Source organism: Cenococcum geophilum, assembly GCF_001692895.1.
Source record: "Cenococcum geophilum 1.58 unplaced genomic scaffold K441scaffold_86, whole genome shotgun sequence".
Classification (NCBI taxonomy): domain Eukaryota; kingdom Fungi; phylum Ascomycota; class Dothideomycetes; order Gloniales; family Gloniaceae; genus Cenococcum; species Cenococcum geophilum.
Genome location: NW_027137644.1, coordinates 1 through 22,555, shown reverse-complemented (window position 1 = coordinate 22,555; position 22,555 = coordinate 1). Strand labels below are relative to the sequence as shown.

Genomic DNA, 22,555 nt, shown 5'->3' with positions numbered 1-22,555 from the left:
CAAGAGCTTTAGTTTAGAAGCCTTACACTGCAAAATTGCCAACTTTTTAGTAACTTTAGCTTATTTTTTGGGCGGTCAGAGGAACATCCAAAATTTGTGGCTGAAGTCAAAGATTGGAGCTCCAGATCAACTCTATTCTGAGGCCCTCATTCTGATCTAAACTTGCAGCCGAACGACCACTAATCTAATTGGCTGGCTCTTATCAATAACCTGAGGACCCGAATTGACGTTGCAGGATAATCACCCCTTCAACATACTGTTAACCTGTCTGAGTACATACGAAACTCATTACAAACGGGACAGATTGAATAATCTAAGCCCAAGTGCTTGATGCATATCACACATAATATAAACCTTAAAAAGGAAGGCGAGATGGTAATTATCCGTGCAAGGGTAAAACAGGGTTACTAGTCATCGGGCCCGGTCTATGCTGGTAGGATGATCTTCGCTTCATGAAAATCGCAATGACAATTGCAACAACAGCCAGACCACAGACCGAACCAACTACTGCACCTGCGATCCCGCCTTTGGAAAGGCCTTTGTTGGGTAATGCAGATGCTGTTGCCGTACAGGAGACTGCTGTAGATGCGCATGGACTTGCAACACTCGTAGGAAGCTGAGATGTTGCAGCCACAGTTGAGGCCAATGTTGCAGCCACAGTCGAGGCCAATGTCGCAGAGGCTGAACCAAATCGACTGAGGGTCCAATGTTGTCCTGGAGAATCTCCTCCAGCAAGCGTTGGTTTCAGAGTATCATTGGCAACGTCCAGAAGCATGTCGGGCCCGGTGAAATTATTGCTTAATTTGATAGTTCCATCACCCCAATCATCTAATCGCCAGTATTGTCCAGTATAATCCCCGACGTTGTAAAAATGTAGTCCAATAGTGTTTAGGCCGTTATAGCTGAAGATATCCAGAGCAGTGGAATCGCGTTTCTGCATTGTGTGGAGGCGGAAGCGACCTGTGATATTGGTTTCCGTGAAGTACCATTGCAAATTATCACCAGTACCGGCGGATTCGATGATGACTGAGTCGTTGTTTAGTGCCGAGGCTAAGACTTTTGATGCGCCAGTGAGGGAATTGGTGAGCGCGTACTTTGCCGATAGCTCTATGTTCGCCATTGAGATATTTTGATGATGTCTGTCTGCAAGGCTGAGAAATGAATCAGGCTGTAAATATGATGAAGTGGACGTGAAGGGAGAATCCTGCGACCGGCTGCTTTGCTAGGACTGCGGCTGATTCTTCAAGAACCATAATATTTAATCTTTGAGAGCAGTGGAAATGCCACGATATAAGTAGCTCCCTGCACTGCCGCCTTGATATTGGTGGTGGCTTTGGCTTTCAATTTAGGCTGGACTGCATGCATTCTATCCGCCTGCGCGGCCCTTGCTTCGAACTCTAGCACCAATTCTACGTCTATTAGTCTAGATCTCTCCAACGAATGCTATGTATAGCTAGCCCGCATGCTACGTTGTGTGCTGCCGCCATCATTAGGGTTACTTGAGCTAAAGAGTCGTCTTCTTAATATGACCAGGTTTTGCGAGGCCTGTTCTGTTCAATATCGGCACACAGAACAAACGACTTATTGCGGAATAGATAACCCTTGAGCTAGGCCTAATTAAGGTAATTATAGAGCCAAGCCGAGCGAAGACCCCACGAATAGCTTAAAATTTGCCTACAAAGAACGTCCACAAAGAACCCAAATCGTAGCTAATGGAACGCCCGTAATTAAGGTAATACGGCATATCAAATTTGGAGGTTGTTTGGCATGTTGTGTAGTTAAAGATATTCTGGAACGAGGCAATTGATCCGGAATCAAGACGATCAAAGCGATACGATTTGTTCCGAAATGAGGCACAAATAATCCGGAACAAGTCGTGTACCGGTATTAGGCAAAACAGGCCACGACTAAATAAGGTGGGCCTTGGATTTGTACTCGAAGCCTCGTGTAACACATCCGTAATCGATTATTTGTATACTTCAAGCCAGATGAAAGAGGAAAAGGCCATCTCCCAAAAATAATAAAAAGGGGATGTTTGTCAGATTATAGAGGTGACCAAGTTGCGATATATTTAAGGGAGTGGAACAGCTCGTCTAATACATGATATCATCCGCCGTTGAAAGCTCCCTATCCTTCCACCAGATGGACGCTTTCAAATTATTTCTCTCTAGTATTATTATGAGTTTAATGACAGCAACATAGCAAGCCGACTTTCTATCTCGACCACGCACAAGCTCGAATTCGTTCAAAGAAACGTTTGATACGTCATAGGCTAAGACATAGGCTACGTCAAGTTCTACAGAGGATTAGTATTAAGACTCATAAACAAGGACCCGGTAACATACCTTCTTTGGCAATATAGAATCGCGTAGGGCGATCATCATCAGAGTATCTATATATAGTAACCGTCCCCTGCCTCTTTTCCGTCTTTGTGAAAGACACCGTAATATCTTGTTCGGCTTTGTACGGCTTATTGGAAAGAACGACATCCCCCTTATTCAAAAGCCAGAGGAGTTGCCCTTGGGCCATAGCGCGTCCGCTTGCACCACTCACGAGATCTTGTTGAGGGTGGTAGGTGTCCGAAAAGAGTTGGTTGACACTAATTCCGTAGTTGTGGTGGCAGAAGCTTGTCCTAATGAGGTTTTGTGTGTTTTGTTTCTCAATGCCGCAAATCACTGCTCCTCTAACAACCGCCGTCCATGAGGTGTCGGGTCTCCGAAGCGTGATGTCCCAAAGACGAAGTGTGTCTTCGATTTGTCCCTGCAAATATTCGGATTCGCCGAATCCTCCGACGAGGAATACGTTCTTTGTAGAAAACAAAATTTCAGCGGGTATGTGAGAGACGAAGGGAATAAACTGACCTTCGGACGAGCACCTCGTCGCTGAATTTGGATCATGTGCCCCTTGATTAAGTCAACGATCTGGGCCACACAAAAATCAAAGAATCGGCTCATCACGGCGCTGAGACAAGTTAGGTAGATTCGTGAGTCTGGGCACGTCATCCTACCTTGTGATTGTGATTTCACCGCCATCAACCTTTCCGGGTATGGTCAAGTTGTCAAGGGGAGCTGGCAAATCTAGGTGTATGTCTTGATTATAGTCTTTCCTGAACCCTCTCTTGCGTGCGTCGAATTCCTTCATCAGCTCACGCATTGCCTTCCCTTCTGTGGTATGCGAAGTGATCTTGTTCAGTTCTGTGTTGGGGTCAAGCCTCTGATAATTCTTGTCACCGAGCAAATCCTTAAGCCATTCCTTAAATTTAATATTGATAAATATCGATCCACATTTACGGACTTGATCTCGATTAGCATTTTTCCATCGAATAGATGCGTTTATGGTTTTTACCTGTTGGGTACCCAATTTCTTCGAGCTCGAGAGTTGGCCGCAACTGCTTAACCTTATATGATACCACGTCCTATACCCCATAGAGATTCAATTATCAGGGATCATTAAAAGAATAAAGACTGCTAAAAGATGCCTACCACTGTGCCACCACCCGCATCGCAGAGAACGAAATATTCCTTCTCCTGTGGAATAGGGGTTAGAAACAGGTGAATGTGTTCAGTGCTCTTTGTCCTACCTTGAGGAAATCATGCCCCATGGTGTCTTTCAAATATCTTGCGGTGTAGATTGCTGCGGCTTCCGGCTCTGTGACAAATATAATCTCTTTCAATTTAGGGAATGACTCCTGGTTGAATCCAGCTTTCCTAAGCGCTCGGTAGGTGGAATTCATGGCTCTGTCTGACCAGCCCTAGATACTCGGTTAACCAAACAGGTCGGAGAATTTTTGGAGAATAGACAGTTGTACCGTTGGTACTGTAACAACTATATCAGTGGAGATCCTGTCCCTCAACACTTTCGTAAAGTTTTCCACAGACTTCTCCAAATACGTGAAAACCTTGGCGAGATAGTCCGCCACTATTTCTTCCGCACTCTTCTCGGTGTATGCGGGTAGCCCACCTGATGCCTTTATGTGCTGGAAATGTAGATTTTTCATTCCATCCAAGGACTGCAGGATCAGGTCGAGCTCCTCCGAAACATCGTGAACGTCGAGTTCTAGCTTCGTATGCACCATCGTTATTGCATCTGGGCTCAGGCTACTCCCCCATTGTTGTTCCTTGGCTTCAGTCGGCTCAGAATATGATATAACGCTAGGTACTTTGTCATGGTTGTCCATTTGAGACCCCCAACTAGTCATTACGTCGATTTCATTGAGAGCGCACGTAGTGGCGAGAGGAGTCGCGTATGCAATTCCTAAAAGATATTTGTGAGTATTTAAGACCCGATGTTCAGGCCACGAACAGAGTATACCAGTGAAAGTTGTGCCATAGTCTAGTCCAATGACCAGGCGTCTCTCCTGGACAAGGTACTCTTCTAGGCCATACTCCATGGATCATGATTTGAGTCAACAGGAAGCGTGGACGATGATTCTGACCATGAGTTGACAAGGTGGGAGTTCATTGACGTGGGGATCAGATCAATGACGCTCAAACGGCAGGGAGGCATGCGTGCTACTATTGGCTTGTCCGTCTCTCAGCGGGTGGGAGCAAGATTCGGGAGCGGCCAGAAAAAGCAAAAGTTCTATGCTTTTCAGGTTGATCTAACGAGCAGGGCTTAGTATTTTTAGCCGACCGGTGAAGGAATGCGCACAAATTATTATTTGAGTGGTCAACCTTGCAGTGAGAAACGAAAGGCTTTGGTGTCTGCATACACATAGTACTTTTCGTTTCCGCATTCACTCAATTGCATGAATAGCGCAGCTTGGTAGCTTTAGCTTCAGGTGTCAAGCGAACCATTCCTTTGCCCTTCAACCTGAAAAACTTTTCTACTAGTTCTGGTTTCAGCCGTCCGTGCAGGACTCTCGCAACGTGGGCTCAACCATTGAAAGTCCTTGGACCCATTCTTTTGGGCCCTGAACGGACTTCCGGGTGCACCAAGAGCCCAAAGCTTTGTTATCCAGCGGGGCGGGGGGCTAGACATGCCTCTGGGCTTGGGGTGCACAGACTTTTGAACTCTTTCAGCTAGGCAGGGCGCTGTTTTTAGATGCAGTGAACCGCCGATCTCAGATTGAGGCCACGGACCAACATCGTGAAGTGGACTGGAATTTACATCTCACGGATGGAAGCATGGGGCGCTTAGGCAACATAAAGTTCCCAGGCAAGAGGCTCTTCAGCAAGGGGGAGGAATCTTCGAAATCAGGGGCAGGGGGGTCTAACTACCCTACGGTCGAGGCTTGTTTGGCTGCCCAAGCGGCTATTTCACGGGATAACCCTACTTCACCAAGTACACACTCGGGGAATGACCTTTCTTCACAATATACGGTACCAGGCTCGAGGGGTAGCCCTCCTCCAAAAAACACAAGGACATGCACAGGCAATGAACCTCCTTCACAACATTCGGGTGTACGCTCGGGCAATAACACTGCTTCACAATATACAGGTCTAAGCTCAGGGAGTGGCCTAGGTCCGCTAGGCAATGACCTAGATCCACACACATCTATTTCTGAGCCAGGCGGTTCATCGGTTGTCACGGAATCCGCGAGGTCTCCATCGCTGGCTGAGACCGGTACGAACTCGGCGTTGAAACATGAATTACCGCTTCAACGACCGCCTCCTGACGTGAGTACAGCTGAATACCTTTATGGGATTCTGAGACCCATATTAATCTCTAAAACATGAGTAGGACAAAACTACAACCGCCTCGGACGACAAATCGACCTTAGTGCGTATATCTAACCATATCCTGGAAGCAGCACAGGATCATCCAGCTCTCAGAGGCACGAGATCACGAGATCCTGAGGGTGCTGTCGTTCATGTAATCGGAAAATACAAAGCGCTTGGAAAAAATGTTGAAGAGGTTCAAAGAGATCTGGAGAGACTTGAACCTGTCCAGGGCGAGCTGAAAGCTGCAAAGAATGATCTGCAGGTCTACAAGAACGAGTTGTTGAGCTGCGAATACAATTTAGACAGGACGAAAGAGGAGAATAAAGCTCTTAAAGTCAGAGTGTCAAAATTATCGAGTGAGAAGAGTACACTGCAGCACACTCATAGCATTGAGATCCAGGGAATTGAAGGTAAACACGCCCAGGAAGTCGCCAGACTAAAGGCCACGATCACACAGTTCGAATTCGAAAAGGACGATCTCAACCGGATCCACCGGACGGAATTGCAGAGAGAGCGAGAATCTCACCAGAGCGAAATAGCTCAAACCAAAGCTAAGTACGAAGAAAAACTTCGGAAGGCGTCTGAAAACGCGGCAAAGGAGAGGTGGAACATTGGATGGCAACATAAGGAGGCGACTGAAGCACTGAAAGGCAGCTTTGCAGGGGAAATAAAGCAGTTGAATCAAAAACTTCAGTGGACTAGAAAAGACTTCGACCAACAGCTGGCGGCCGAGAAGGGAAAGCACCAAGTTGAAAAGGATAGACTCGAGGACGAAATTGCTCGTCTCATCAGTTCAGCTAAAGAAGAGAAGGCCCAAATGCGGAAAAGTTTCCGGGACAAGGAAGATCAGCTGAAGAAGGATTTCGAAGCTCAAAGCGTGGGTCTGAAAATTGAAAACGAAGAGTTGAAGGGGGCACTCGTAGCTAGGGACCACTCCAGGAGTCTGACAGATCCCGAACTGGCGTCGCGTTTCGAGATACTGGCAAGCCAGGTGGGAGAGTTTTCAAGGATTCGGTGGGACACCGGCAGGGAGGCATATTGGCCATTTCCAGAACGCACACTGCAACAGTTGCATCGGGAGAACACCAGGAAGTTGAAGCAACAGATTGTCCAAAGCAGTATCTGGGTGATCCTTTACGACAATATCTTTTATAGCCCTTTCCAAGTCTTCGGAGAGGAGGGTAAGGTGCTAAATCGTGAGTGGACTGAGGCTTTTGGTCGAAGTAAGTGGTATTAGTTCCATCTTAAAGTCGCAAGCTAAATGCTTCCAGGTCAGTCTTCCACTGCAGCTCCGCATTGGCCTGAACCTACACAAGATTCAGAGCAACAGCGATGCAATACAATTAAGCTGTGTCTACAGTCGCTAGAGCAAGCGGAGGATGCACCTGGCGTGGACCTAAGGCGAAAACAGGGCTACGATCAGTCAGTAGCCACTATCGTGGAAGAAATATCGCAGGCGGTAGAGAAAGTAGCTATGCTCGGGCTAAAGGAACGACAAGTCCTGAACGACCTTATTAGGCTGGCGGCGCGGCTCTGGTTGGGTATATGTTCTCAACGCTACAGGATCCTAGTTGTTCTGCCTAATTCAAGTGGAAATGTATTGAAAGTAACAAAAGGAGGCAGCAAATCTTTGAAGCTTGTAGTTAAGCCGGAGATAAGACGAATTGGGAACTCGCACGGACAAGAGCTGGCCAAAGAGGAGATTATTGGAGGCTGGAATGGAGCGGACGCTGCGTATGAGTCGCGGTAACAGTTTTGGAAATGTTAGAGCCCGTACAACGGCGAGGCGCAACTTAGTAGCCGATTCTTAGTGTGTGTAAATGTGTCTTGCGTGATGATATCCGTAAACAACCCCCAGAATGTGTGCTCAGACTCAGCGGCGCTGCGCTTCACTATTCAGCCTGACACTAACGTAGCATAAGTATCGGATTCGACGAGGCTCTGGTAGCCTGATCACTGGCACTATTGGCGCACACCTGTTGGCTGAAGCCCTTCCTCACTGAACCATCTCCGCTCTCCTAGCTCCTCACTCGAAGTCTGCGCGATTCGCGCATCGCTAAGTCGTGGTATAGTTTTTATAGGACAAGTCTCTTCATATTGAGTGAAGCAAGGTCCCCCCAACCAGAGACGGGGCTAGTGGGCCACTGAAACTCGTGCCAGCCTTGCCCAAACTCCGTAGAATAAGAGGTACGTGGCACAATCTGGCACAGCAACGCCCTGCCATCCCTGACCTACCTCATAGCGAGGAATATCCTTTACCACCATGGGCCTTTCAAAGCTGTTCAAGCCACGGAAGTCAAACGGGGTTCTTACACCAGAACCAAAACACGGCGATCTGCCACTCTCTCGAACCAAGGGACAAAAGGTCACGGTCGAGGAGTTCCGAGAGTTGCGCGAGCTTATCCGATACCGGTACGCTCTCGACGTCGAGATTTGGGGCCTTCGGGACGTGAAACCGTATAGCAGGGACGCGGTGGAGGAGAGGATGAGGAAAGCAGATGCGGCACTGGCAAAGATCCAGAGAACTGTGAATAATTTGGACAAGCGGGAGTTCTTTTCGTCTCATGCTGATTATGAAAGGCTTAAGGAGATCAAGCATCGGGTGCTGGAACCCGGAAAGAGGGACTGGAGACTGCATCCACCGTGGGAAGAGAGGGAAGCAGGGAGCGGAGGGTCGGCTTGATAGGTGTGTGGGTGTGATGGATAGGATAATAAGGCGGCTTGAGGTCCTAGATCTAACTTAACCAGGCAAATTGTCGTTGGAGATCCAGGTTATATTACAGGATTCATTACGAAAAGTATATAAAAGATAGTATATCCTATCCTTCCCTCTAGTATGCGTATAGGTTACCTAACTATACTAAAAATTTAGATCTTTAAAAGAGAGCGAGAAGTCTTCTTTTCTCTAGCCTCTAAAACACTTACTCTTTAATACTACTTTTATAATACTTTTCTAGTATTCTATTTCTATATACCTCCTTATCTATAATATAGATTAATATAAAAAGCTAAATAATTATGGTCAACGATAATCATACACCCCCTAATTGACACGCATACATCCCCTACCCAAAAAAGCTTAGATCCTTCCACTTCAAGTTAGAATATCACGTTTGTTTGACTTGTTTACATCCAAATCGCGAAAATCAAAGTGTTAAAATACAATACCTGTAATACTTTTAAGGTCATCCTAAGTTGAATGGTAGGACTACGGAGTGCTCTGCGAGGCGCTGTAAGAACTAGATTTGGTGCTGCTGCCCCTATTTGACGTCTGTAGATTGCCTCTACGGGTACGCCCGCACCCGCGCCCGCCCGCGGGTAGTGCAGCCACTATTTCGCTTGAATGCTGAGAGCTCCCGCTGAGTAGAGCTATCAATGCGATTCGTAGAGCCAGCCGGGCAACCGCGACGACGCTCTACAATCGCAGGCTCTTGGATAAGAAGGTGAGGCAAATGCGAGGTGTTGATTCAGGTATGGGCGCGTGGTGTTATTTTCGCGATTTGGGTGTAAACAAGTCAAACAAACGTGATGTTCTAACTTGAAGTGGAAAGATCTAAGCTGTTTGGGTAGGGCTGTATGCGTATCAATTAGGGGTGTACGATTATCGTTGACCTAATTATATACTATATTTATATACTTTTATTTTCTAAGTATTAATATTGTTTTGGATAACTTTCCAATCTATTGCAGATCTCGACTTGAGTTAGAAGTGCATTCTATACAGACTCTTTATATTTAGCGCGTTGTAAATAGAACTTTTAGTTCTATTTTATTTTAGCTTAGACTGGCAGTTAATAAAGTAAGATACCCAGTTCTTTTTAATTGGTTAAGGTAGAGGATTACGGCCACGTGCCGTAAGTGTATCCGGATGCGGACACGTGATCTGATCGTGTTCTCAGAGAGGACAAACGAGTGTTGCAAGTTTTTTAACCATCTCGCAGGCCTCTACGCCAGGACGGACGATCGAATGGGTGACCCCTCAAATACTTGAATGAGATTGCTCTAGAGTACAGCAGTCGGCCCAATCCCGAACAATCCATCTCGGATGCACCTCGGATGTACTTTCCTACCCAAGACTAGTTGGAGACCCTCATATTGTCTATCGCTAGCCCCATGATTTTCTTGCTAGATTTACGGTTGATTAGGCTAGAGAATATATTAACGTGTAGGCTATAAAGCTAAGTTGAATTTCTGCATTTTTGCATTTCTATATTCCTACCTAATATTATTACCACCTTTCAAACTATCCGATTATTCATCCAACTGTTGTCTCCGCCTCTAGGCTGCCCTTCAGAATGACCACTGATACCTACCCTCAGAAAGGTTTTAACACGGTCAATCGGTATAAACACCAGGGTAGCTTCTCAAAATTCAAAGTGCTTTCACTTTCCTAAGCTGGTTGCTAATATCGTTTATTACAAGCAACCTACGACGTCGAAATGATTCATTCCGTGATCAATAGCACTCCAGTCCTTCATGTCTCTTTCGTCCCAGACCCGAGTATACCAGCTCCGATCGTCTTGCCAATGATAGGCCAAATGGGTCTCTTCCCCGGAGACCGCGCTCGTGGTGAAGAAGAGTGGAACTGCTATCTCCATGGCTATGTCAGTTCTCGATTGATGAAGTTGGCCGATGGAGCAGTAAAGCGTGGGGAAGAGGGACTACCACTCTGCGTCGCCGCTACCAAAGTCGATGGTTTCGTGCTGACACTGACGCCAAACACCCATAACTATAACTATCGGTCGGCTGTTCTACAAGGGTTCGCAACTATCGTTGAGGACCAGGAAGAGAAGATTTGGGCCATGGAGCTTATAACCAACTCAGTCGTTCCAAACCGTTATGAAAACACGCGCATCCCTCCGGATGGTGCTGAGATGCAGTCTACGCGAATTCTGAAACTAAAAATCACCGGCGCAAGTGGTAAGGTTCGAGAAGGTGTGCCGAACGATGAAAGAAAAGACATGAAGAGAGAAGAGGTCCTTGATACTGTTTGGACGGGAGTTATCCCTGTTTATGAGAAACTTGGTGATCCCCAACCTGGACCATACAACCGCCTGTCGGAGATCCCTGATCATGTCAAGAGTTTCGTCCAAGAGCAGAACAAAACACGTGAAAAGTACGCTTTCGATGCTGCTCATAAGCCAGCACCAGTGAAGCGAGTGAAAAAGGGTGAGGAAGAGTAAGACTGACAGCATTTGTAGGCGTCTATGCTTTCGTCCAAAGTAGCGAAAGAAGCATTCTATCTCTAATGTAACTTATAATTATCATGTAGATGTTCCCGATGCATTAAGAAACTACTTTACCGCTCCAATCCTACTATGTTTCGTACACCATATGCTCCGACCTGAGAGACGCAGGCTTCTTTCATAGTCATCTCATTGTCGTACTGACATAGAGAGCCTACAATAGATTTCAATAACTTCACTGAAAACAAAGTTCTCAACATTTTGTAGGTTTTGAGTTGCTTGGCTCTTCTGATCTTGCGCGCCCATTCATCGAGGGGGCCGATTCTCACCTCTAACAGAAACATTTCAATTTTGGCGTAATTCTACTTTGCATTTAGTCGAACAACTTTTTCAATTTTGACATTCGAGTCTGCGAACTCGGGAACAACAGCGATTTACCTTAGGTTCCTGCCGAGGCCTCGGGGTCTTTTCTCAACGGGTTGAAATAAGGTTAAGATATAACCCTGGTCTAAATAGACCTCAATCGGCTATACGTCGACCTGGGTTCGAGCAGAGATATCCTCTATGAGCTTGCTGCTTTGCTTTAGCTATCTGGACTAGTCCATACATGACGGTGATTGCCCAACAGTTCTCTCCACAGAGCTTACGCATCATGATTCAGGTCCCCATGGGCAAGTGGAATAGATCCAAGGAGGTCCTGAAGAGCTTGTGCAACCCCTACCGCGGCCGATTAGTAGGTGCGAACGAAATGGCAGCACACGAGCCGCGCTCCCTGTCATCCACTATACTTCTTTCAGAGACAGTGTTGAAAAGACACACGGAGTTAATGCGTTATACAAGAAATGTACTCGCCAACGAGGGATGGGGAGGATCGCCACAACCATTTCCGGCTTGCAAAGTCAAAAAAAGCACTCGAACAACAAAGGAAGAGGTCCAGACATGCGATTGGATTCTCTTTTCTCTGTGCAGAGTTGCAGACTGCCATCTTCAAATGAATGTCTATCGAGACGATTGCTAGCTTAATACAATTGGGACACGCGGAGACACGGGATGTTTTTGGTGTCCATGAGAGAACCATATTCCTGGGTGTGATCAAAGAGCGATATCCTTGGGCCGATTCTCTTTTTGCTCCGCTTGATACGGTCCTGAGGTGGCTTGTTGAAGGAAGGGAAGGGCGAGACAACCACGATATGACGGATGAGGAGTACGAAAAATTGGCTAGGTAGTTCAAGACCTTAAAAGAACGACTCATCGAAGTGCACTATGCAGTCCTAGAGCTGCAGAAAGACAGTGTCTGCGCTTTTGGACCATGCTGGAAGAATACTCTAGAAAACGGGAGCTACGGCTATGTTCAGCTGCTCGAGCAAATCGACGAGGAGGTTTGCCGGGCCATGGAATTATTGGGTACGCGCAATTTCGCCGCCACCCTCCTTTTATGGCGCCTCTCTTGGAAGCTGATTAATGGGAGTTACAGTAAGTTGCAATTGTAACCTGCTCTCGCCGAAGACCTAACACGATCATACGTGTCTTGACCGTTAGCGCGATGGATATCAAATAACAAATACGCAGCTGTTAGGGCAGTGGTGTAAGAAGGTTGGGCAAACGAAGAGCGTGTCGAAGAAATGCGCGATAATTGAAGATGCACCATTATAAGTTTAGGCTGACCTGCACGTACTCTTGGCTTGCCTTGGGGATGACTTCTCTCGGAAATTTAACTGTCTTAGTTTTTCATACGTCCCACCGTTGATTTCAATACCGCAACAGCCGCAGCGAAACGGCCAGGCTTCTGAAACGAACGCCGTCTCCACGCCCACTGAGGATGACCTATTGCCTTCATCGGTTACAGTTTATGTGAAGTTGGAGCTTGGACGAACGCGGTGGTTCTCGCAAGCGACCAAACAGTATTTCTTCGACCGCTTTCTTGCCGACGAGCTCAACGAGATCGGTTTACACAAGGGCACACCGGGGTGGAAGGATTATGTGGATAGCGCATTGAAGGAGCGCATTTTGAATCCCAACGCCCCCTCGACCAAATATCCGGGGCCGAGTAGTTTCGCTGAGGTAGAGGCGGCTATAGAACGGCGATGTCGCGAGAAAGGGATCCCCCTTAGCGGGGAAAGTCGGTTTGTTTAAATGCTAGAAGATTCAACACCTTTCGTAATGTTAGAAGGAATAGAAGAATTTTGTGGGTTCGGTGTGCGAAGTCTCTTCCTAGAAACTGAATTAGTAACATGCTCTGCCATCTTTTAGCTGTTCTGATTTTCTTTCCATTCCACAAGTCTCATTGTAGAGGAACACTGAAGCATTTAGCATTTGTAAGTGCGAATGCTTCTCGTGTTCCCTAGAATTCTTCATGCTATCTCTACTACGGTACCTTGTTTTATCCGCTGAGTTAGCTAGGAAAAATGGAGGCAGCTGCATTTGAGGGCATTTCTGTGGCTTCGTCTTCAAAGTCCTTCTTAGTCCTTTCAAAGAGAGAAATACTTTGCGTAGGCGAGATGATGCATTCTCACAAAACACTCCAATCAGCAGCCACAATCCACTTCTCCCCACTCAGTTCCACATCCCAGCAGGGCGGTCTTATTCCAACGACACTGCCCCTGCCAATCTTGACTCCACTCACTTTTTGCGCGGCCTGATTAGCGAGTATTGCACGTACTTCTACGGGTCCGTGTACGGCGTTGGATGCATTGCGTGGCAGTGAGTCTAGCGTACCGCGCACGAGAAGCATGGTGCTTCCTATTTCTGCTGTGGCCCTCTCCATCCCTTCCGGATCTTCCGCAGGAGGGCTCAATTCCGTAACCTTTATCCTGACCCTCCATCCATCATTACATGATGCTCGAGCCCCATGGCTTGCCCCGGTGGAAGGCTGAGAGGCTGTATGCGCGATGTCGATTACCCAACCACGAACCGTGTTTGCCAGGCCGCCTGGAACGAATTTCTGACCTCGTCGCTGTGGGGAAAAAGTGTCTGGGAGCGGACGTGGGGGTGAGTTGGCGGAGGTGTGTGACGGCAAGAGGAAAGTTGGGCGAGCCGAAGTTTCGAGCGCAAGGGTTGTGGATGGGGTGATGGAAGAGGAAGCAGGTGTCCGGGGTGGGAGGAAGCGATGAGAGGGTAATGTTGGAGTTGCGGGAGGGTGAGAGGTGGAATTGAGGGAGCCGTCAGCATAGGCGGACGGTGGTGGAGGAGGGGAGAGACGACGGCGTTTGTGGTGGGAAGGCGCAAAGAGAATATCTGCTTCATCGTCTTCGTCTTGTGTGGTGGGCGTAAGCTCGATGGTCCTCGCGATAGTATTGCCGTGAGCGTTGTCTTCTGGGCCACCGTCCTCTGTACCTTGTGATGGGTCTTCGATGCTCTCTACTCTTTGGAGCTTCCGTGTTAATCTCGGAGTCTGGACCCACGGTGGCTCAGCGTGAGGCGTTTCAGCACGCTCGCCATTGTGTGCGGGTCGGGGTGATGGAAAAGCGAAGCGATGGGCTGGTGTAGGTTGCCGAGATGAGGATATTGGAACAAACTGAGGCCTTTGAGAGGGTTGTTGAATTGGTGTCTGAAAGGAGTGAGTGCTGTGGTTGTGCTGCAGACCACCTGCGGGCGTTGGCTTCGCAATGCGAGGAGCACTGGGTGGGAGAAAGCGGTGCGGGGAGGGGGTCTAGAATGGACATAAGTGATTATCAGGGCAGTGAAATAGACAAGCAGGTGTGTGTGAGGCCTACCACTGGCGGCGGAGGTGGCATTGTATGGGTGCTGGGAAGAGGTGGTTGTGGACGAGGTTTGGTGGTGAGGTGGTAGCAGCGAGGGTAGCACGCGGGCGCGTGGAGGGAGGAAGACGCGCCATCACGGGCTAGGAAGATGCCTAGTGTCGCAACAAACCTGACAAATAAGTTACAGATATCCGCGCTCAAATTAGCTCAGCTCAGCTCAAATCAACTCAACCCAACTCGCCTAGTCCGCTCAATGCTGGCTCAACTAATCCAACTAATTCAATCAATCAGATTTTATTTTTCAGAGTCTTAAAACTTGGCTACTAGTTAGTTACTTTTAATATCTTTAATGCTACAGACCAGACATCCGCTCCGAATTTCCCCATGCTGCGATTGGCTGCCCATCAAAAACACCCCAAAATATGAAAACGTTTCTGCTATCTTCATACCCTTGGGGAGGTCGTCGGGATAGAATAGCTCGCCGCTCTCCATCACTAGCCGAACGTTGAGTGAGGTGCGCTTCGCCGGTATGTTGGCTGGTAAGACTTGTAGTATATAATATTGGTGTCGGCGACACCCAACAGGTCCGTGGGATGGGAGTCTTTATCTACGGTGAAGACTCACTTCATGATGGCCAGGCTGACGGTGGGATTCTTTAGCGTCGGTATCAACGTCATAGTCGTGATCATGACCCCGTTCGCCAGCAGCACCACAAACGAGTACCATCTCTCGGGCTCATCCAGCCATGGGGCGGTGGCCGGTGGGGTTAGGCAGCCGAGTTCTGGGCCGGGTTCTAGGGGTCCGAGCTTAGTGCCCCCCACTAGGGGATTCCAGTTTAACTCTTGTAATTGAGCTTAAAAAATTAAAGGCTTTGCCTTTCTTGCGGGTGCACAGCGCTTTTGGCAAGCGCACGGCATCTACGCTAGATGGTGCACTTAACTGGTGATTACGGAAATTGCTGTGTTGCGCACGCACATAAGGCAGACACCGGAGCTCGTACACCCTGTATGCCCACCAGGTGGCACAACTGATCCACCATCCACCTCCTTGGCAAGAGTTGTGTAAACCACCTCATTTTACTGTGCAAGCCACATACAAGGGGGGCAGGGGTGAGAGCAAGCGCCATACTGATTCGGGCAAGTGTTGTAGCAGGTGTTCTGCTAGAACAACCAGTCTATTTTGAGATCGCGCTCCGCGCTAACCGTTTTCAGTCGGCTGAGGCAGTGCTCTCTCCTGGCCAGCTAAATAAGGGCACAGATCTCAGATGGCAAGGCTGACAGCAATCTTGGCAAGATGGTCCTTTATATTCCTGATGAGTTTGGAGATACGTCAAATACGATGGCCTCGTACAGCTCCATTGGAGGACCTAGCCGTACAGTTCGCTCAATCATAAAAGCCGACCTTTTCGTTTGGCCTAGTATGACAGTGGGGTTGAATCAATCGCTACACTGGCCCTTCGTTACATCGCTATCATGTTGCACTTTTTTAGGTCAAAGTGGTTATTTGGAGCTCTGCTCCCTCTCTGCATCTCAAATGCTGTTGCTCAGTCACTGAAGCCTATTGAGGGTGTCTACTCAGGAGCTCTCGTTTACAGCGACTTGACTAGGCGCGACTCATCACTGTTAGACCTCCAGAACTACGAAACATTTCTTTGGGGATTAGAAGGCAAGTAAATTCGCCCGTAGATATGAATGGCATTAAGTCCGCGGCTCATGCTGTTTAGACGGCTCCGTTCTCGGAAACCTCACAGTCTATACTCCCGAAGATGATAAGCACATTATCAACATGGAGAAATTCGTAAACCTCACTACGTCCATAACATGCAACCAGTCTAGTATTTCGATGACCTTTAAAGATGACGCGACTTTCCAAAAGGCAAAGCAAATTTGGGACTGGGCGAATGGAGAGGCCAATAGAAGCTTCATAATCGTCGCCGGCGCTCAGCAGTGCGGCTGGAACCAGCATAGACAACCTTTTGTAATTTCAAGCCTGGAATTTGATGAGACGGCAAATAGAGCAAAGCTCAACGGCATCACAAAAAGCTGGAAGGATGTCGCGCATTCTTACGATCTGAAGGTCGGCCAAGTAGTCACAGCCAATCAGACTGCTCTTCAACGTGCGAAGCGCGACTACACCAAGGACGTCAGCATCCCGTTCGATCTGAATCTACCCTTCTCAGTTAGCTTAAGCGAGGGTGATTACAGCACATCACTCACCTGTGTTACCTGTGGTACAAGCGGCCATTTCAATATCGAGCTAATCATCTCAACTTGGCTGGGCGTGCCGACAGGAGCAAGTGTCAAAGTGTCACCATCCGGGGTCAGGGTCGATGCGAAGCTCCAGTGGTCCTTGGCTGGAAAGCTCGCCAGCAGTAAAAAGAAGGAATGGACCCCATTATCATTCCCCACGCCAGCAACGATCGAGATACCAGAAGTCGTAACTATTGGACCAACCATTGATCTCGTCGTTGGCATCGCCCTAAACTCCTTGCAAGCGAAAGCTGTAGTGACTGGCGGCGCTTATGCGACCATCCCCGACACAGCATACGCTGAAGTTAACCTTCTCAATCCGACGGACTTCAGACATAGCTCTTGGATGCCATCCATTGGCACCTATCCATTTGAGGTAGACGCTGAAATACAGGCCCAAGTAGAAGCATATCTTGCCCCGACTCTTGCACTCAAAGCAGAAGCTCTGGGCTTCGGTTATGAAGTCGAGCTCCAGCTCCGCCTTATCGATCTCACTGGAACGTTCGTCTATGAAGTATCAACATCAGGGGTCTGTGATAGCACCAAGACCCAGGGCGTCTCTGCAAATCTCGCTATTGGTGCAAAGCTCGTAATCGATGCTAAACCGGTGGATTCATCTTCGAGCGACCTCAGCTTTACTCTCGGCACCAGCAACTTTCCTCTCGCAGAGCTTTGTTTCCCATTTGGTCCTAGCTCACCCTCACCAACCAGTATTGCTGCCTCGGGTTCTATATCTAAAAGCAGGCCGTCTCCCACCCCATCCGATAGTAGCAACTCTTGCACACTCAAGTTTGGGGCAAGCGCCACTTGCATCCCCACCTCATCCTGCTCCACCAAAGGCTCAGGCTGGACTCATACGGCTGGTTATTGTCCTGGCGGCACCGACATCCAATGTTGTCACCAGTCGCCTGACACAGCATCCTCAGCGCCCGCACCCTCTTCAACTAGCCCGGCCACTTGTACCGTCAATTCCGGTGTCTCGGGAACCTGCATTAGCACCAGCGCCTGCTCTGCCAAAGGCGGGTACTACTCCGAACCGGGTCATTGCCCCGGCGGAACCGACATTCAATGCTGCCACAAGCCCCCCACCTGCACTGGCATGCGTAGCTGAGGAAGGCAACTCAACACCCAACCATTGCCCTGGACCATCAGATGTCCAATGCTGTTCTCACACCACCAGCTCAACTCCCATTATCAGACCCATTACATCCACAGTATCCAAGTCCTCCTCCAGCGCGTCCTCTACCACAGACCCCAACGTAATCTGTGGCAACGGGACCTCCGCGCACGTCTATACGCCGGTTCAAGTCCGCGCCGCCCAGGATGAAGGCTGTCGTCACCTCCGTGGCAACACTACTGTCGGCCAGCAACGCTATCCTCATCAGTATAGAAACATGGAAGGATTTACAACTTTCAGGACCAATTTTCCCTGGTATGAGTTTCCCATGTTAATAGGAGGGACGGTCTATGCCGGAGAGGCTCCCGGACCAGATAGGGTGATTTTTGATTTTAAGGGGGGTATGTGCGATTATTCTGGAAGCATTACACACACAGGTGCACCAAATTTAAATGGATTTGTGGGATGTTCGGATACGCTCGGCCCGTAATTCGCTCTTCGAGATATTAGATGTGGCGGGATTCTGAGTTAGTTTCTTAGTTCGAGTAAAGAAGGATGATATACCCATGATTTCGGTCCTTGAATCTAGCGAAGAGAGTTAACATCTTAGCCACCCATACGAGTCAGCCACTCACTCGAGCCGGTTTGCCGATCGTGTGATTCAAACCGCTCTCTTTTTGATCAAAATACCCCTTTACTACACCATCACTATGTCCTCTGCACCCCCCCCCCCCCACCCCTCCCCAACTGCTATCGCTTAATAAGGAAGCTCGAATATAGGTTGTTCTTTAATTATTAAAAGCTAATCTTAACCTGTCTAACCACTTCCTTGCCCAAGTATATAATCTATCGCCTTATTCTATTAATTACCGTCGTAACGGCCGCTAATTAAGCAAAGAGTATTACTAAAAGCTTTAAAAGCTCTTAGCTATTAAGGAGTGGATTGCAAAAGAGTGGCCGAGGCTCCAGGCCCTCGTGCAACGAGTGCTCTGGTCTTTTACATAGTTACCAGCGCTTAAGTATCATTCAGATACCTGGAGGAGTGGACAATCACCTTTTATCAGGTGTGGACGTCATGCCTTTCGCGTCCTTTACCACTTGCATGGCAAACTCTGCCTTCCCGTGTTCATTGCTAAAGACAGTAAAGGTAACGTCCTATTAGGTTTAATTTAGCTAATAGCGTTCGCTACCGATGATCTAGACTGGAATGAGCACTTACTTGGTAATGTAGGCCTCTACCAGAGCCTGCACGGCAAGTCGATTCTAGAAATTCACCCACTCTAGCTGAAGTAAAGGCGTTGAGCTGGATCTCTGCCCACACATCCACTCTGATTCCAGGCTTTTCGTACATGTGCTAGTCGTTTTGCCGCAGCTGTGTTCCAAGGCAAAGAAAGTGAATTATGGTGCCGTAGCGCCTCACGCGCTTCCTGCGTGCCAGCTGGAGCTCGTCTTGTAAAGGATACTTGATGAACTATACGATTATTAGAGAGAGTGATCTCAATGAAGTCGGAGCCACTTCAATAATTAGAGACTTACGTTCGAGGCAGACAGCGTTACCCTGTCAATCTTTTCATGGCCGGCCCACCGCCAGCCAGCAGTGAAATTTTTGTAGGTCTGGACGACGGAGCTCAAACATGCATCAGCATCCTCGTACTTTCCCCCAATACCAGGGGCAACAATCCTCACAAAGTCTTTCGACGCCTCGATGCTGGTCGGAGTAGAACCGGGATGTCGAATCTCATACCTGCTCTCCGTAGAAGAGCAAAGGCGTCAGAAAATATCCTTCCTATACCCCAGCGAGTTCACTTACTCCTGCCAAAGCGCTAGAGCGCGGGTGTAATTCCCTTTTGTGGACGGTTGAAGTTCCTTTTTCACTTCTTCCCCATTAACAAGAAGATCTTTGTTCCGCTCGGAGCCTCTGAGCCGGGCCCGCTCGAATAGGCTGTGAGCTGAGCCCTGGGTCGACATTAGGACTGAATGAAGTAGCGAAATTGAATAAGATAGGATGAAGACGCGAGAAGGGGAGAAAAGGGGTAAGGGGGCCTTTAGGGGTCAACAATACTTGTTCAGGTATTTAGGATAGAAGAATAGCAACAGCGGAGCGAGTGGAAGGCATCATATAAGTAACCTGACCACGGAGCGCCTCTCAAAAAATGGGTGGCCTCATTTCCAACATAGATCCGAGGGTGATGGTACGGTCTCGCTCGCGTGTGTACATACGTGCAGTGGTTTCGGAGGGTCCCCATTTTGGCGTCCCTGGGTCCCGAAACTGGGCGCTCAAGCAAAAGCGCCAAAAGCGCCTAATACGAAAAGTGTCAAATGCCATATGAAGCGATGTTGAGGGCGAGATCCCCTTTAAATTATTATTTTGATTGATATATAATATCTTTAAGCGTTCATATTTTATATATCTCGCCTCTATAACTCAGATGGTAGAGTGCGACGTAAGTTGGAATGACAATTTAAAATGTGTAATAGCTAATCCCATTTACTAGGCTAGTAGTAGCTTACTGCGACGTCGAAGTCTTGAGTTATTCTCAATGGAGGCAGAGTTTTTTTTTGGTTCACTTTTTCATATTATCTACCAGTGCCTCTTATTAGGAAAAGGTATATTTTTTTAAGGAGGGACTACCACACGCTTCGTTTTCTAGTGGTTAAGTTGAGCCTTACCATATTTTATCACCTAACGCACGGTCCCCACCTAACACGATTTCCCCAAGCCCACTAAATCTATTTAGTAGGCTAAACATTAATAAAAACCAATAAAATTTATATAGAGTATAGACACCACATAGGTGGATGAGAATATAAACATAAAAAAAAATATAGTGGGTTTTAAACTATTTAACTTTAAAATTTTTAGTAGTTTTTGAACCCTTTAGGGGCCGTTCGGTTGCACCTCCATATCCAACCGAAACGGAGCTCAAATCTGAATATGAGGTGGTCGTTCGGTAAATATGACGACTTTTGAATATGGAGCTCCTCCGTATCGGTAAGCGCGTCAAATTTGCAAGCTATACTATATACGGTAGTTAAAATGAGGTTCCTGGCACCGTTTCAATATATTGCCTTCAAGCCTCCGTTCCGTATTCCATACCAATATGGAGCTCTTATATACGCGCCAAAGTAACGACTTTTTGTGATATGGCGACTCCATATACCCCGATCGCGATACTACTGTTACATTTACAAGCCTTACCTGATGTTATTATTTTGACCTTTATAATCGCCATGAGTTTATTTCTAGGGGGTGTTCGTACTTAGCATACTAATATATGGCGGGGAACAAAGTAGACGTTGCAGTTGCTCTACGGCTATAAGCAACGACTTATAAATCTGAATCGTATAAGGCCCGAGGTGTTTAAGAAGCTTCTCGATTAGGAGTCGCGATAGAGGCCTAGTTAGCAGAGAGAGGCTCACTCAAATCGCTTACCAACACTAATCACGGATTGTGCGAAGCCAGATCTAGAGCCTTATATGGAGGCTTACTGAACGATCGACTCATTTACAGATTCAAATGAGCCAGTGCAGTAGCCGCCACTAATTAACATGCGGAACGTTGATCCCCCAACGTAAATTTTGACCCGAGTTTATAAGTAATAAGCCAATCAATTTTAGAGCTTTATTATATAGACTTTAATTAATATATATAGAGATAAGGTTTTCTAGGGGGAGACCCCCTGGGACCCCCCTTGTCACGGAACCCCACCGCAGGGGCCTCCATAGGAGAGCCCCGTGCTCTCGCGTACACCTCGCGTACAGCTTATGTCAGCTACGCGTAGGTATATCACCTCCTTATCTCGGTCCCAGACGATCAACCAATCATAAGCTGCTTACATAACAGATTAATCATCTTATGTTGTTGTCGTCTGGTACACGGTTCGGAAATTTGTTAGTCCCTCGCGCCGATTTGTATGTAATTCTTATACAAACTCGCGCGCCATACTAAATCCTTTAGCTATTAATCAATAACGAACTAACGCCTTTATAAATAATCGGCCAACGTTATGTTCTAGAACTTTATAGGGCGATTCTAATGCTACCAAAATTATTGCGAACGGCCTGGTGGTTACTACTACATTTCACCTTAAATAAGCGAATCTCCTCTTTAAAGCTCTGCTTAAAACTCTACTACTATTAATTAATAACAAACTAACGCCTTTATAAATAATCGGCNAACGTTATATTNTAGAGCTTTATAAGGCNATTCTAANGCTACCAAAATTATTATAAACGGCGTTATGGTTACTGCTATATTTTGCCTTAAATATTATCACTAAAATAGTAAATATTTAGCCAGAGCTATTAACCATTACCAATCCTTAANATTTAACCTCCTATATTAATATTTATAGTAGATAAATACCTAAATAGCTAATGTATTGTATCTAGACTAACTCTNGGCCTTATTACCTGCTTTATTGCTCTTCCGCTGCCTGCATAAACGCCTGCACGAAAGCCTGCACGAAAGCCTGCACGAAGCCTGCACGAAGCCTGCACGAAGCCTGCACGAAGCCTGCACGAAGCCTGCACGAAGCCTGCACGACGTCTGCACGAACGCCTGCACGAATACAAACTCTATATAAAGCTCTGCACAAGGCTCTGCACGAGGCTCTGCTTAAAGCTCCGGTCGAAGCTC

General features: G+C 47.5%; 10 protein-coding genes across 10 annotated transcripts; 6 read left to right on the top strand and 4 right to left on the bottom strand.

Annotated features, from left to right (window-relative positions):
- Nucleotides 1–379: 379 nt before the first annotated feature.
- Nucleotides 380–1,120, bottom strand: K441DRAFT_623029 (uncharacterized protein; the record flags this gene model as incomplete). The annotated part of the gene is made up of 1 exon (XM_067646025.1): nucleotides 380–1,120. One exon carries the CDS (start codon nucleotides 1,118–1,120, stop codon nucleotides 380–382), a length of 741 nt encoding a protein of 246 aa, XP_067496886.1.
- Nucleotides 1,121–2,039: 919 nt separating this feature from the next.
- On the bottom strand, nucleotides 2,040–4,456 carry K441DRAFT_670777 (uncharacterized protein). The gene is made up of 9 exons (XM_067650324.1): nucleotides 4,312–4,456; nucleotides 3,809–4,254; nucleotides 3,581–3,751; nucleotides 3,483–3,527; nucleotides 3,346–3,415; nucleotides 3,008–3,293; nucleotides 2,862–2,961; nucleotides 2,346–2,805; nucleotides 2,040–2,296 (listed from the first exon to the last, which is right to left on the bottom strand). Exons 1-9 carry the CDS (start codon nucleotides 4,388–4,390, stop codon nucleotides 2,094–2,096), a joined length of 1,860 nt encoding a protein of 619 aa, XP_067496885.1. The 5' UTR covers nucleotides 4,391–4,456; the 3' UTR covers nucleotides 2,040–2,093.
- A 473-nt stretch (nucleotides 4,457–4,929) lies between these two features.
- Nucleotides 4,930–7,267, top strand: K441DRAFT_701266 (uncharacterized protein; the record flags this gene model as incomplete). The annotated part of the gene is made up of 4 exons (XM_067653323.1): nucleotides 4,930–5,618; nucleotides 5,683–6,886; nucleotides 6,935–7,131; nucleotides 7,235–7,267. Exons 1-4 carry the CDS (start codon nucleotides 5,127–5,129, stop codon nucleotides 7,265–7,267), a joined length of 1,926 nt encoding a protein of 641 aa, XP_067496884.1. The 5' UTR covers nucleotides 4,930–5,126.
- A 312-nt stretch (nucleotides 7,268–7,579) lies between these two features.
- On the top strand, nucleotides 7,580–8,498 carry K441DRAFT_701265 (uncharacterized protein). The gene is made up of 2 exons (XM_067653322.1): nucleotides 7,580–7,850; nucleotides 7,906–8,498. Exon 2 carries the CDS (start codon nucleotides 7,927–7,929, stop codon nucleotides 8,344–8,346), a length of 420 nt encoding a protein of 139 aa, XP_067496883.1. The 5' UTR covers nucleotides 7,580–7,850; nucleotides 7,906–7,926; the 3' UTR covers nucleotides 8,347–8,498.
- A 1,384-nt stretch (nucleotides 8,499–9,882) lies between these two features.
- Nucleotides 9,883–10,968, top strand: K441DRAFT_648525 (uncharacterized protein). The gene is made up of 2 exons (XM_067646897.1): nucleotides 9,883–10,019; nucleotides 10,086–10,968. Exons 1-2 carry the CDS (start codon nucleotides 9,959–9,961, stop codon nucleotides 10,844–10,846), a joined length of 822 nt encoding a protein of 273 aa, XP_067496882.1. The 5' UTR covers nucleotides 9,883–9,958; the 3' UTR covers nucleotides 10,847–10,968.
- Nucleotides 10,969–11,844: 876 nt separating this feature from the next.
- K441DRAFT_682620 (uncharacterized protein) lies at nucleotides 11,845–12,982 on the top strand (the record flags this gene model as incomplete). The annotated part of the gene is made up of 4 exons (XM_067651600.1): nucleotides 11,845–12,071; nucleotides 12,141–12,322; nucleotides 12,419–12,434; nucleotides 12,574–12,982. The coding sequence occupies 4 exons, from the start codon at nucleotides 11,845–11,847 to the stop codon at nucleotides 12,980–12,982; spliced, it is 834 nt and encodes a 277-aa protein (XP_067496881.1).
- A 376-nt stretch (nucleotides 12,983–13,358) lies between these two features.
- K441DRAFT_691174 (uncharacterized protein) lies at nucleotides 13,359–14,583 on the bottom strand (the record flags this gene model as incomplete). Its single annotated transcript, XM_067652458.1, has 2 exons — nucleotides 13,359–14,498; nucleotides 14,563–14,583. The coding sequence occupies 2 exons, from the start codon at nucleotides 14,581–14,583 to the stop codon at nucleotides 13,359–13,361; spliced, it is 1,161 nt and encodes a 386-aa protein (XP_067496880.1).
- A 1,295-nt stretch (nucleotides 14,584–15,878) lies between these two features.
- On the top strand, nucleotides 15,879–17,945 carry K441DRAFT_355598 (uncharacterized protein). The gene is made up of 2 exons (XM_067641342.1): nucleotides 15,879–16,215; nucleotides 16,274–17,945. The coding sequence occupies exons 1-2, from the start codon at nucleotides 16,023–16,025 to the stop codon at nucleotides 17,908–17,910; spliced, it is 1,830 nt and encodes a 609-aa protein (XP_067496879.1). The 5' UTR covers nucleotides 15,879–16,022; the 3' UTR covers nucleotides 17,911–17,945.
- Nucleotides 17,946–18,082: 137 nt separating this feature from the next.
- Nucleotides 18,083–18,406, top strand: K441DRAFT_594088 (Ribonuclease/ribotoxin; the record flags this gene model as incomplete). Its single annotated transcript, XM_067644942.1, has 1 exon — nucleotides 18,083–18,406. A coding segment is annotated over one exon (324 nt), but the record flags the coding sequence as incomplete, so codon positions are not given.
- Nucleotides 18,407–19,270: 864 nt separating this feature from the next.
- On the bottom strand, nucleotides 19,271–19,884 carry K441DRAFT_682617 (uncharacterized protein; the record flags this gene model as incomplete). The annotated part of the gene is made up of 3 exons (XM_067651599.1): nucleotides 19,271–19,387; nucleotides 19,453–19,660; nucleotides 19,727–19,884. 3 exons carry the CDS (start codon nucleotides 19,882–19,884, stop codon nucleotides 19,271–19,273), a joined length of 483 nt encoding a protein of 160 aa, XP_067496877.1.
- Between the last annotated feature and the right edge of the window lie 2,671 nt (nucleotides 19,885–22,555).

What these genes read in the sequence shown, in the direction of transcription:
- K441DRAFT_670777 (XM_067650324.1), bottom strand. Translation starts at nt 4,390, where the DNA reads ATGGAGTATGGCCTAGAAGAGTACCTTGTCCAGGAGAGACGCCTGGTC. An exon ending in TAGTTGTTACAGTACCAACG is followed by an intron (nt 3,752 to 3,808) that starts GTACAACTGTCT and finishes CCGAGTATCTAG; the next exon opens with GGCTGGTCAGACAGAGCCAT. An exon ending in ATTCTATATTGCCAAAGAAG is followed by an intron (nt 2,297 to 2,345) that starts GTATGTTACCGG and finishes AATCCTCTGTAG; the next exon opens with AACTTGACGTAGCCTATGTC.
- K441DRAFT_701265 (XM_067653322.1), top strand. Translation starts at nt 7,927, where the DNA reads ATGGGCCTTTCAAAGCTGTTCAAGCCACGGAAGTCAAACGGGGTTCTT.
- K441DRAFT_648525 (XM_067646897.1), top strand. Translation starts at nt 9,959, where the DNA reads ATGACCACTGATACCTACCCTCAGAAAGGTTTTAACACGGTCAATCGG. An exon ending in CAATCGGTATAAACACCAGG is followed by an intron (nt 10,020 to 10,085) that starts GTAGCTTCTCAA and finishes GTTTATTACAAG; the next exon opens with CAACCTACGACGTCGAAATG.
- K441DRAFT_355598 (XM_067641342.1), top strand. Translation starts at nt 16,023, where the DNA reads ATGTTGCACTTTTTTAGGTCAAAGTGGTTATTTGGAGCTCTGCTCCCT. An exon ending in ATTTCTTTGGGGATTAGAAG is followed by an intron (nt 16,216 to 16,273) that starts GCAAGTAAATTC and finishes CATGCTGTTTAG; the next exon opens with ACGGCTCCGTTCTCGGAAAC.